Source organism: Aricia agestis, chromosome 11, assembly GCF_905147365.1.
Source record: "Aricia agestis chromosome 11, ilAriAges1.1, whole genome shotgun sequence".
Lineage (NCBI taxonomy): Eukaryota > Metazoa > Arthropoda > Insecta > Lepidoptera > Lycaenidae > Aricia > Aricia agestis.
This window is the reverse complement of record NC_056416.1, coordinates 8,936,687-8,949,788: the sequence shown is the minus strand read 5'-3', so window position 1 is coordinate 8,949,788 and position 13,102 is coordinate 8,936,687. Positions and strand designations below refer to the sequence as shown.

Below are 13,102 nucleotides of genomic sequence, written 5' to 3'. Positions count from 1 at the left end.
ATTTCCCCTTATCATTAAATAAAAGCTTATGATTGATAAATAAAGTCTAATTTGAAAATATGATTTTATGAAAATATGATTTTTCTCCAAAAGTTTTCAACATTACAAATGATTTCTAATTTCTTATTTAATTATTTTATAATTTTGGGCACTTTTAGACTCGTACATTTAGCACATAAAAAAATTCAATAAAGAAAGTATAAAATACAAAAAATATGACGTCACACTATGGCGGACAGTGTTGTGGACAGTGTTTTCGGCACCATTTAAAAGGCATATTTTTCAATCAAGATTTTTATGGGTTTTTACTGTTTCAAATATTAAAATATATTTTTTTTTGGTGAAAATGGATGATTAAGAACAAGAAGCGATTAGCATGAAGAAAAGAAATAGCGGAAATAGTAAATACACTTTGATTATTAGACAAATTGAGTGCTCAAATGCATCCTCATAATTGATTTGTTTGAATCATCTATAGTATACATATTATTATAAAACAAAGTCGGTTTTTTCCCCTCATGTCCCTTTGTTCCCTTTAATCTTTAAAACTACGCAACGGATTTTGATGATTCTTTTAGTGTTAGATAGCCCATTTATCGAGGAAGACTATAAGCTATATTTATTACGCTAAGGCTAACAGGAGCGAAGAAATAGAGTAAAATGTGAAAAAAAAACGGGGAAAATGATTTGAAAGGGCTAACTTGAGCGCGCTTATCTTTAAAAAGCTTATTAAAAAGCAGGAACTACTGGTTCGATTTGAAAAATTCTTTCAGTGTTAGATAGCCCATTTATTGAGGAAGGCTATGCTTTTTTACGCAGACTAATAGGAGAATGTGGAAAAAACGGGGGAATTTATTTGAAAGAGCTTATCTCGCGAACTACTGGAGCAATTTTTATGGTATTTGGCACAGATAAGAAGTAGACCACGGGAAGGATCAAAGGCTATCGATTTTAATCATTTTTTCATATATTTATATATATTTTATACTACGCCGGGGCGGGTGGCTAGTTTAGAATAATTTTAGACTATAATATTATTTTTGTAAAATAATACTAAGGGCCTGTTTCACCGCTTCCTGATAAGGCTATCCGCCACTTAATTTGACAGATGGAGTATGGAAAATCTGTCAAATAACCCTATCGGGCACCTTATCAGGGAGCGGTGAAACAGGCCATAAGTATTAGTAATATACATACATACAGTTCGACAAGGCTTTAATTGAATGTGTCAATGTCAGTCAATGTGCGCTGCTGGTAAAAGAGAACTGTCAAAAATGATGTTTTTGTAGAATTTTGTAGATAGAAGCGTTAGTTCCTTTTCTCGCCACGTTTATAAACAGCCTTGTCGAACTTTACACACATTACACATTCACGCGAATCATATTTCGTTCAATGTAAAGCCTGACAAACACCGGCAAATTGTAAAAAACGTACGAAAATTTGAATTTCGCGGGCTACCGTGGAACATCCAATGAAACATTATTTAATTTTAACGAAACAATGTTTTTTTCGTATTTTTAAAACGATATTATAACATTGGAACATTAATTTTGCAATTATTTTTCATTCTTAAAAAAGATTCAAAAGCATAGAAACATTATTTTTTAAGAAAAATAAATATTTTATATTTTTTTATAATGTCCCCAAAGTATTGGAACAGTGTTTTCAAGAAAAAGCATTATTTCACAATATTGTGTAAACGTTCCAAAGGAATTGGAACATTATTTTCGAGAAAAATTAATATTTTGTAATTTTTATAAAATGTTCCAAACGTATTGAAACATTATTTTTAAGAAAAGAGACCATTTTATAGTTTTGTCAAAACATTCCAAAAGTATTGAAACATTGTTTTCCCGGTGAAATAAAATAATATTGTTTATTAAAATGTTTCTTGCGGATTAATACATTTTTTATGACTTGCATATTGCATTAATCTGACAAAGTGTGGGTTGGAACATAATGTCAAAATAAAATACCTAAAACTGTCACTTGAGGACTGAAACAGATTAATGAAACAAGTAGTAGATATAAAAATACGCAGATCTGTATATTTAACTCATTTTAGCATGACATGTGGATTGGAACATTTTTGTATAACTACGTCCAATTATCTACCGATCAATACTGTGCCATAAAAAATATTACATTAGTTCATAGGGACACACAGACAAGGAACATAAAAACATGGCTCTTGTTTATAGCTGCTGTTTTTGGTTTTCGCTGCGTCTTGCGGGAATTTTGATTCCATTATTTTCAATCGTAAGTATATTATAAATATTAGAATTATTGTGATTACAGAGAAATAATGAAAGTGGTAGTAGCTGTTTATTACATTGGCGCTTAATAATAAACAAACTTGTTTAGACTAATGAGATTTTTCAGAGTCATGCTTTGGCGGCTATAGTCGTACTCAGTATAGCCCATAACGAGCCTGATCAGACTCGAGATCAAATATCAATATGGATTAAGGACATGAACCTCATTTATGTCAAGGACTACCTTATCTCGATACAAACAAGTATGTCTTTTTATTTACTTATACAATATATTGGTAATAGGTTATATCTAGTAACATAGTAACATACAGTGGTGTATTCGACTAAGTGCGTTAAAAAGAAAATAGGGAATATTACATTTTCAACAATCTTCATTGTTCAATAATCATACTCTACTTTTTTCACAGATCTAGAAAAACACACGTCCTACAGTATTGCATTATTGACCATTTACATAGCAACCTGCTTGCTTTATATGTATGGCTCGTACACGGTGTGTATAAAAATTATTAATCCTCTTACACAGATCCATACTTCCGTTGCTAGAGTCAATTTTTTGTTGTCAGACAAAATATTGTATTGTAATCGCCAAAAAACCGACCAGTGTCTGGCAATCCCGTAAAATCTAAAGATTGTATTAGGTGCGGTCGTAGGTCTATAGTAATCACTGACCTCCATCATACAAGTACGCTGGACTGATGATACCCTTTGAAATGACAGCTATTTTTTGTGCCTATTTGAAGCGGAATCAGCTCCCCCATTATTAGGGATAGGAACTAAATTTGACGTAAAAATGACGTTTGAAAGTCGCCATCATGTCGCTATATTGGCGCTGATAGCAGTAGTGGGAGTATTTGGAACTAATACTAGTGATGTACAACTGTCTTTTCTATTATCGATGAAATGTTTCCAGATTCAGATAATGTCGACTACTAGGACAAAAATAATAAATTGAATAATACAAACGCTACATATTTGTATTAAAGATTACAGACTTCCTGTCCGTAATTTAGATAGGCGTAATAAATTAACAACGATTTCATACGTAGATAACGTGAAGTAGCAGTACCTATCTATAATCCATTTATTTTTAGCAGTTAGCACTACGAAAAACTAAAAACAAAACTGAAGATAAGCTTCTGACGAAAACTTTGTTGTATTGTTTTTTCTAATTTCATTTCTAATATTATCAAAGTAGTGCTACAGTGTATCGTATTAAAGCTGAACAAAGCTGAATAAGTGTTCTGTGTGATTAGACCCTAACTAATCTCATCATATTATTCATATTATATTATTAAGCGGAAGAGTTTGTTTGTTTGAACGCTCTAATCTCAGGAACTGCTGGTCCAATTTGAACAATTATTTCAGTGTTAGACAGCCCATTTTATATATTTTATCACGCTGAGACTAATAGGAGCTAAGAAATAGAGGAAAATGGGAAAAAGCGGGGGAATGTATAACGTGAAGGATTATATAGACTATTTTTTGTGGACCAATTTGTCTGTGTAATTAGATATTTACGTGGGAGAAGCCGCGCGGAAAGTCTAGTTATAATATAAAAGTTCCTTATTTATTTATGGATCTAGCAAACCAATTTTTATCGATTTACTTTATCTCATTTGATTTTCGCCATTTTGGCGCTGATTGCAGAAGTGCGAGGGAAATTAACTAATTGGATAATGCGATCCATAAATAAATATCGAACGTTTGAATACATTTTTTATTGGTGTGGAGTAGGTAAGGTATTTATAAATAATAAAAATATATGTGCGATACTTTAACATTATATTTTATTAATTACCGTTACACAGTTACAGTCTGTCAAGAAAGAGTAGACGCTGAAATATATTTTCCAAACATAATCACGATCAAATGGTAGTTTTGCGCCTTGTATTTTCACAGAGCACGTTTGTACACTTCAAACAGTAACGGCAAGCGGTAGTAGCAATTTTCGGACGCCAACCAGGCTTTTTAATTTTTTTCAACCATAATTCCAGTCTTCCTTCGTCAGACGGAAACCTGTCAATTATTTTAAGAGCATAATATGTATTTGATAATAAAAATCGGTTATCGGAGATTTCAAAACAATTATTATAGATATGGATAAGTTTTATCGACAGAAAACTCCAGCACTATTGAATTTTATTGTTTATCAAAAATCGGTAAAACAAACGTAAATATGTGGTGAATACGGTATAATAAGATTAGTGCCACATTTTTAAGTGCCTTTATTATCAATAAAAGTTCAAAATCGTAGAAATGAGCTGTTAAAATCACTTACATGTGAAATGTAACCCCACATGTAAAATAAATACATGGTTACCAATGGTTACGTCAAATTTAGTTCTCTGTCCTAATAATGGGGGCGCTGATTCCGCTTCAAATGGCACAAAAAAAAGTGTGTATCATAGATCCAGCGTACTTGTTTAATGGAGATCAGTGATAGTAATAATAATAAAAAAACGCCTCCGTGGTCTAGTGGTGTAGAGCGTGGCTCTTGACTCGGAGGTCGTGGGTTCGATTCCCGCGTTGGAAACATAATATTATTATTTATTTCCAAGTTTTGTTACGACGATGCAAGCTGATCACCTGATTGTCTGACAAGTAAGATGATCCATGCGTCGGATGGGCATGTAAAAAGTCGGTCCTGCGCCTGATCTCTCGCCAGTCGTGTCGGTCGTCCGTCCCACTGGGTTATGAGAGTGAAAGGAATAGAGAGTGCTCTTGTGTACTGCGCACACACTTGTACACTGTAAAAGTACTCCTGCGTAACTGGCCTGATTTCAATGAAACTGGCCACCGTCACCGAAACCGGTGTGGAGAGTATTATTATTATAGTAATAAATACAATGTCAAAACACAAAGTATTAGTAATGGGAATTAATGCTATTTTCTATTAATTTCATTAACATGCTAATTTTGATGTCACAGCATGCTAAGTATTATTGCTTTGCTATTTGCTAAAAATGCGACTTCGTGAATTATCGAATTATCGGTTCGCATCGCACCGCCCGCGTCGAGTATTATTTCGCATCGAGTGAAAAATAGCAATTCATTTAACAGTTAGCACCGCGGTGCGAAACAGCGCGGACGTAATTTTTATGATGATCGTAGACTATTGCTACGCACGATAATATTAGCAATCGTAGTTTTTAGCAAGTACGATTAATTTAATGGGCATTTAACAATTAATTATTAATAAATTGCTAATGCTATTTTCACCAACACTACAAAGTATCTCTCATTCGTATATTCCTGAAAGAAAGGAATGATTTTTAAGACCATTTTAATGATTAGCTAACTTTAATTAAATGAAGATTTTATCAAAAGCCTAAGGGCCTGTTTCAGCACTCATTGATAAGCGCCGGATAGGCTATTCACAACTTATCTGATAGATAGAGTATACTCTACCTTAGGGGCTGTTTCACCACTTCCTGATAAGTGCCGATTAGCCTATCCACCACTTAACTTGACAGATGGAGTATGGAGAATGGAGAAATCAATATCAACCCTAGACGGTCTCTAATATTACGCAATACGTGATATTGACAATAAAATTGCTCGTTTAGGGGCTGGATTAGTGCACTTTTGGTCTCATTAATAATTAGTCTGCACTCGGCTGCATTATACAGCTGAAAACGAGCGTGATGGTGCCTTACATCGTGTGTGAGCTGGTGCGGCTGGTGGTGTGCGCGGCGCTGCTCGTCACGTGGCTGCTCGTGCTCAAACAAAACACCATGGACATCGGCCTGCTCATCGCCGCCAGCGTCGTCGTCGGCTTCGGCTTGTGTAAGTTAATACTGATAAACTGATAACTAGTGTAAGGCCATAAAGGAAGATCTTCCGACCGAGCGAGGCGTTATGCTCGATGAGACCGATGCTCACTTGATACATTTCAGCTGTCGTATATATACCGCACTTGGAAAACTTCGATACCGTGATGCAGGAATGTTGCGTTAATTTTGGAAAGCTACAGTGGACCCCAGCTTAATGTATAGGCAGTAATAGGCGATGACCTATGGGCGGCAGCGTCCTATGGTGTCCTAGGGGCGGCAGAGTTCGGAAATCCGATCCCGGTGGACCCCCTTTCTTTTGCCAAACGTTTTGCAAAGGAATGAAGTAGACGCAACGTGTGCATTTTGCATTGTCAACAAAAATTGTGTACCTAGTGTACTGTGTATGAGTAGACTGCTGCTGACTGCTGAGACTGAGCGCGTAGGTGAAAGAAGTTAATTCTATTTCATATTTTTAGTGGGCCAGTCATACCTATGGATTTGCAACGCCAACTTACCGATAGTTATTAATGAAACGGAGCGAGAGGAGAAGCTAGCTACCATTCGGAAACTCGAGAAAATGTTGGAGAGCGTTCGCCCGGGGTACCCCAATCTGAGCATGGATGACGAGTATAATGAAAGATATCGGTCCAATTTGTTTGTAGTGCCGAGGACTAAATACAACCCTGGGATCACTGGAGTTGATATACGATACACCTCGAGCTTTCTACATTAAAATTAATCGCGAAGACGTTAGATGACTCAGATGAGTAAGTTTACAAATTAAACAACTTTTATTTGTATGTTATTTATTTATAATATCTTACTTGGAGGATTATGTAGGTAAAGTGAAGTAATCTAACGCTGAACGTGTGAACTTGGGTCGTTGTGGATGTTGCGTGGCCGCCTAGTGTCTACCCTGCAATATGCAAGGCAAAGTACGAACGCACTCAGTTAAAAATAAGTTTTGGTATATTTTGAGTATCCAATGGAGTATGGACAGTGGGGGTGTCTAATTATACGTAAATTTCAATCTGGTAGTTAAGACTGCTGCCGCGAGCGCTCTTCAAACGGATGTTGGCGTATGTGGAGCCGACACCTCCGGAAGTAATCGTTGCGATGGCGTCCGAGTGGTCGATATCCCGAGCCACTATCCCCTGTAAAAATATAAATTAAAAAGGGTCAATGTTGCTCCTGGAGGCCAGTAGAGTATGAAATTATATTAGGTTTGTCGGTACGTCTTACAAACAGGAAAAAAGGTTCATTGTTTTTAGGGGAAGTCCGGTCTGCGAAATACTCATGAGATGAACACCTACATAATCGTTTAGGACGATTTTTTATTTCTTATCACTTTAAGGGCCTGTTTCACCACTTCTTGATAAATGACGAATAGGCTAGCCACCAATTAACTTGACAGATCAAATATGGAGAATCTGTCAAAAAAGTTGTGAATAGCCTATTCGGCACTTTATCAAAAAGTGGTGAAACAAACCGACAAATAAACACATATGACCATGGGCGTACCCAGGTTCTGAGCCAGGGGGGGGGGGGGGGGGGCAAATTACCCAGGTTCTGGTGCCAGGTGGGGGCAAATTGCGCAGGTTCTGGGCCAGGGGGGAGGGGGGCAAATCAGATTTTTGATAAGCTAATATTGCAAACAAATGGCAAAAATTCGTTTTCTTAATTTTTATAGATAAAAGTACTAGATAATATACTTAAAGGACGTCAACATAATCCAGGGGGGGCAGCTGCCAAATGTACTAAAAAAGTTTTTAGTCTAATCACAGAATAGATAATAGTACAAGGTCTAATCTAAAACCACTGCCCATGAAATTATGGTAATTTTTTAAAGAATGAAATAATAATTGTTGGGCCTGGTAAAAGCGCATTTTCCTAATATATTTTCTATTTTTTTTCTTAAAAATGACTACTCGTAAATGGTAATTTAAATATCGTTCTTTACCCTTATAATTTGTTGTGCTGGGTCGTTGTAGAATACTTCTTTCACTCGTTTTTTGAACGGAATAGCCATATACTCGGCCTTCTGTTGCCATGTGAGCCGCGTGTTGTACGTGGTACCCACGATTAGATCCTTAGCCTCACCCGAACTCACACTTAAAGCTATTATAATACTTAAAAGGATTAAAGATTTCATTTTAATAAATTTTATGAAGTGTACTGCTCAAAGAAAAGTTGCACGATAACTGTGACTGAAGTGGGGTGGAACTTTATAAGCGATACGTGAATCAACAACACTGTATGAAGTAATTGGGGGAGGCTGGGGACCGCCTGAACTTTACATTTTTTAATATTGATTATTAAATGGTTACTTTTTTATTGCCGACTTACTAAACTCTTCAATGTGACAGAGTATCCACAATAGAAGGTAGCGTAAATCTTAACCCGAAGTTTCCACTGCACCGTAATTACAGCAATCTTTAGAGAATAAATTCTAGTCAGGGAGCCCTAGAAACTTTTTTTTATTACTATCAAGCAAATTTTTTGTATGTAGCTTCATTTTGATAATACAAACAAGATTTTTTATTTGCGAAAAATCTCGAAAGTGGTAGCTAACAGAGATAGAAAGGATTTCATACTTTGAATAGATGGTCCTAAAATATGGATTGTTTTGTTTGTAGGACAATGTTACTCTTAAACTATATAACTAATAACCTACCAATATACAAAAAATCAGCTGGTTAAGGTTCCGTTTTAGGGTACCGTAATGAACCAAGTTTTGTGATTGTGTTTTGTTCAAGTGTTTTTTTTTGTATGGGAGCCCCCCTCATTTTTTTATTTTATTTTAATATTATTATTAATTATTAAAGTACACAATATATAATAAAGGATTTAAGATTTAAGGAAATAAGGCCAAAAAAATCAAGTATCTTGTATGGAAGCCCCTCTTCATTATTAATTTTATTTTGTTTTTAGTATTCGTTGTTATAGCGGCAACAGAAATACACAATCTGTGAAAATGTCAGAAGTCTAGCTATAGCGGTTTTTGAGATATAGCCTGCTGACAGACAGACAACGAAGTCTTAGTAATAGGGTCCCGTTGGTTACGGAACCCTATAAACTTCAGTTACTAAAAATTAAAAAGTAGTAAATTAAAGCCACAGTCTCCCCTACAATAAGTATGTTACGTAGAAATCTCAACTCGTTAAAGTCAAAGTATCACCGATAACAGTCTGATAGTAATTGAGTTGGCCAGTGAATAAATATTGGAATGCCCAATGGTTATGCCCGTATTTTTTTTCTGTGAGTAATTGGAATTCATATTACTTACTTATTTATTTTTATTGTAGGTACCATGCGTATAGGTAATTTAACGTTTATTAAAATTAATAACTGTTTTGATGAAGGTGTTTAGACACGAAAACTATTGAATTAGAAAAATGCTTCTATTCAGAATAATTCCGTCTCAAAAACTACTGAACCGATTTTGATGAAACTTGCAGTAGATATTCGACGACGACGACGACGACACACATTTTACCACTTTGGAAGAGTGTCTCTCGCAAACTATTCAGGTGATATCAGAAAAAATGATATTATTAAAAACCTCAATATGATTTTGAAGACCTACCCATAGATACCCTACACGCATAGGTAAGATGAATTTTTTTTTTGTTTCAGTTGTATCTATGGGGACCCCTAAAATTTTTAATATTTTTTCCATTTTTGTATCAAAATCTTAAAGCGGTTCACAGACTATATCTACTTACCAAGTTTCAATAGTATAGGTCTTATAGTTTCGGAGAAAAGTGGCTGTGACATACGGATGGACGGACAGACAGACAGACAGACAGACAGACATGACGAATCTATAAGGGTTCCGTTTTTTACCATTTGGCTACGGAACCCTAAAAACCGACTTGTACCTAATTAAGAATTAAGATTCCTTGTCTCAAAAACTACTGAACCGATTTTATGAAACTTGCAGTAGGTATATATTCCATACCTTATAATATTATTTTGAACAATACTAAAGTACAACAAACAAGTGCGAGTCGGATTCGCGCACGAAGGGTTACATTACAAGGGCACAGAGCAAAAATAGGCTAAAAATTGTGTTTTCGTATGGGAGCCCCCCTTAAATTTAATTTTTATTTTATGACTAGATGACGCCCGCAACTCCGTTGCGCCAAAACTCGTTTATCGCGCGGGAACCGTACATTTTTTCGGGATAAAAAGTATCCTATGTCCTTTCCCGGGACTCAAAGTATCTCCGTGCCAAATTTCAGCAAAATCGGTCCAGCGGTTTGGGCGTGAAGAGGTAACAAACAGACAGACAGACAGACACACTTTCGCATTGGATTATTATCAAATATTAAAGTGCACATAATATAAAAAAAGAATGTGTGTATAATTCAAGTGCCTACCTCTTCCTCTTGCTATTATTGATATAGAGTGAAAAAGGCCGAAAAAATCACGTTTGTTGTATGGGAGCCCTTAAATATTAATTTTATTTTGTTTTCAGTATTTGTTGTTATAGCGGTAACAGATATACACAATCTGTGAAAATTTCAGAAGTCTAGCTATAGCGGTTCTTGACATACGGCCTGGAGACAGACAGACGGACAGACAACGAAGTATTAGTAAAAGGGTCCCGTTTTTACCCTTTGGGTACGAAACCCTAAAAAGAATCACTTAAATCGGACTACTTTCGGAGATAGGTATGCAAACACAAACATAAAAACATACATAAGTACATACAATACATATGCAATACATTATACATTTATACATACTTACCTACATTTTTGATATGCTTTTACAAAGAATCAGAGCTATCAATACCTACTGTTTAGAAAACCTAATTCTATGAAAGGACTTCCCCTTATCATGGAATTTACATGTGTATGACTAATATGTGTTACTAATAATTCCGTCACGTCATGCCTTGTAGATATATTGAATAAATGTTTTCAAGTACGTGGTAGGTATACAGGCATTATACAATAGCCAGTGCCGGTTTTAGCAGTATCAGCGCCTTGGGCTCTTGCCCAAGGTGCTGGTAGTGCTGAAAAATTTGGCGCCCCTTTCGTTTGCCTTCAGCGCCCCCCCTTTCCCCCCGACGCCGCTACTGACAATAGCCTTGTCGTAATAGACCTTTTACGAGGGATTTATTTATATGGGTCGACATATTAATATGGTGATTGGTGAGCGTAAAAAGTTGCCTCTTCGATCAGGACTAGGCCTAGCGGATATGAGTTCACCTAATACCTAAATGATTAAACGGGCGTTTTAGTTCAAACTCACTGAAGTTCGGTCGCAGAGCACGTAGAAATTCGTACACGTATCTACTTAAATCTAGTTGTCTCTTTCTTATGTAGGTACACACAAAAATATTTTTTCAAGTATGCGATAGGGCGCAATGGCAAAATACAGGGTGCAATTAAACCTTCCTGCCACATTTTTTCCAGGTATGTTCTTAGGTATCATTAGTAGAGTCCATTTAATCAAACGCCACGCGAAGGCGACGCGCCGTGTCCATTAATTGTAGTGTTTTTTAGGATAACTTTCGGATGATAATTCTCAACATTTTAGTGCTGAGTGATTATAAAAGAAAAAATACGTGTATTTTTATTTTTAACAAGGTCAATATATCAAAATTTGGCAGGAAGGTTTAATTGCACCCTGTATATTAGTTAAACTAAAAGAGACAAGCAGCCATGGGTCAAATTATTCATCTCTATATATCTTGATACTTGTAGAGCTTGTCCAACACATAATGACGCGCCCCTCTCTCATATTCACAGTACTTTCCCATTTACCTAAATCGACTAGAGTAGTGAGATGCGTCAATTTAAGTTCACTATAATTATTATCTAATATGTATTAATACAGAAAATGCTTAATTTAGCTTACCCGTATTGGTCGCTGAGCGGAGTCGTTAAAAAACACACTCTTCACTCTTTTTATGAAAGGAAACGCCTTGTAATTCGCTCTCTGCTGCCAAATTAATGTTGTATTGTATGTTGATCCAACAGACATATTTCGACCCTCAGACGAAGCAACGATGAGAAGCAAAATAACACTTATTACAGATAAGGACTTCATTTTCACTACGGTAATTTAATACTGAACGTAGTAGCTCCTTTGTAGGAGTAATAGTAATATCTCATAGCATTACCTTGCCACCACAAGGTGTTGTTTTACCATGATAAAGGTAGTTAGTAAACAAGCATCAATCAAAATGTTTGCTTTAAAATATATGTAGTTTCTTATAACATCGATAATATTATGATTTTTTTAAGATACGAAATTTAAATAGGTAATATGTATGTAGGTACCATCGAGTAAATTGATTCCTAGGCAGGTGACAGACCAGCAACGTCGTTTCGTCGGATCATTTCAATTATGCTTATTTAATGTTAGGATTGATTCAGACCCCAACGCGACGCGTAGATGCATTTCTAAATTATATAGTATGGATTTGACAGATTCGCAAGACGTCTGACGCAATTGAAATCTGTCAAATCCATACAAATTTAGAAGTGCATATCTACGCGTCGCGTTGCGGTCTGAATTGACCCTTAATTGTGATCTGTCGGCTGGGTTTGACGTAAGCGAGTTTACACACGCGTCGCAGCGGCAGCGGCATCGCCACCGCTGCATATATTTCTATGTGCCTCTTTTCACACGGCGCCGTCGCGGCGGCTGCGATTCTTTACCGCGGCGGCGCGGGCGAAAAACCTAGTAATCAACTTCGCCGATAAGTGATAGTCATGGGCGTAGCCACACTGGGGCAAGCTGGGGCGCTTGCCCCACCCTGAGCCCAAGCTTGGCTACGCCCATGGTGATAGTACATAATTGTATTATGATTTTCAATTCTATGCACTATGCACACAAAACATATTAATATACATCACATGCTTAAATCATGCTGTTGACGCGTGTATTCGCATAAATACATTCAAGGAGACTTTGTTGAATGAACAAGGTGTCTTACACAAAAGAATGTTATTATGTAGATGCTAGGGACACAATCATTTGATAATAATAATGTTATGATAACTAAAATGTTAGAAAATAATTAAGATGATG

At 36.1% G+C, this 13,102-nt stretch overlaps 2 protein-coding genes across 2 annotated transcripts; one reads left to right on the top strand and one right to left on the bottom strand.

Moving 5' to 3' along the window:
• The first annotated feature begins 2,184 nt into the window (after positions 1-2,184).
• LOC121731873 lies at positions 2,185-6,813 on the top strand. Its single transcript, XM_042121547.1, has 5 exons — positions 2,185-2,193; positions 2,365-2,518; positions 2,684-2,769; positions 5,909-6,065; positions 6,529-6,813. The coding sequence occupies exons 1-5, from the start codon at positions 2,185-2,187 to the stop codon at positions 6,783-6,785; spliced, it is 663 nt and encodes a 220-aa protein (XP_041977481.1). The 3' UTR covers positions 6,786-6,813.
• A 28-nt stretch (positions 6,814-6,841) lies between these two features.
• Positions 6,842-8,271, bottom strand: LOC121731688. The gene is made up of 2 exons (XM_042121260.1): positions 8,013-8,271; positions 6,842-7,206 (listed from the first exon to the last, which is right to left on the bottom strand). Exons 1-2 carry the CDS (start codon positions 8,202-8,204, stop codon positions 7,066-7,068), a joined length of 333 nt encoding a protein of 110 aa, XP_041977194.1. The 5' UTR covers positions 8,205-8,271; the 3' UTR covers positions 6,842-7,065.
• Between the last annotated feature and the right edge of the window lie 4,831 nt (positions 8,272-13,102).

Coding starts and splice junctions, on each gene's coding strand:
- LOC121731688 (XM_042121260.1), bottom strand. CDS start 8,204: ATGAAATCTTTAATCCTTTTAAGTATTATAATAGCTTTAAGTGTGAGT. Junction 7,207..8,012: donor CAGCACAACAAATTATAAGG/GTAAAGAACGAT, acceptor ATATTTTTACAG/GGGATAGTGGCTCGGGATAT.
- LOC121731873 (XM_042121547.1), top strand. Junction 2,519..2,683: donor CCTTATCTCGATACAAACAA/GTATGTCTTTTT, acceptor CTTTTTTCACAG/ATCTAGAAAAACACACGTCC. Junction 2,770..5,908: donor ATATGTATGGCTCGTACACG/GTGTGTATAAAA, acceptor TGCATTATACAG/CTGAAAACGAGCGTGATGGT.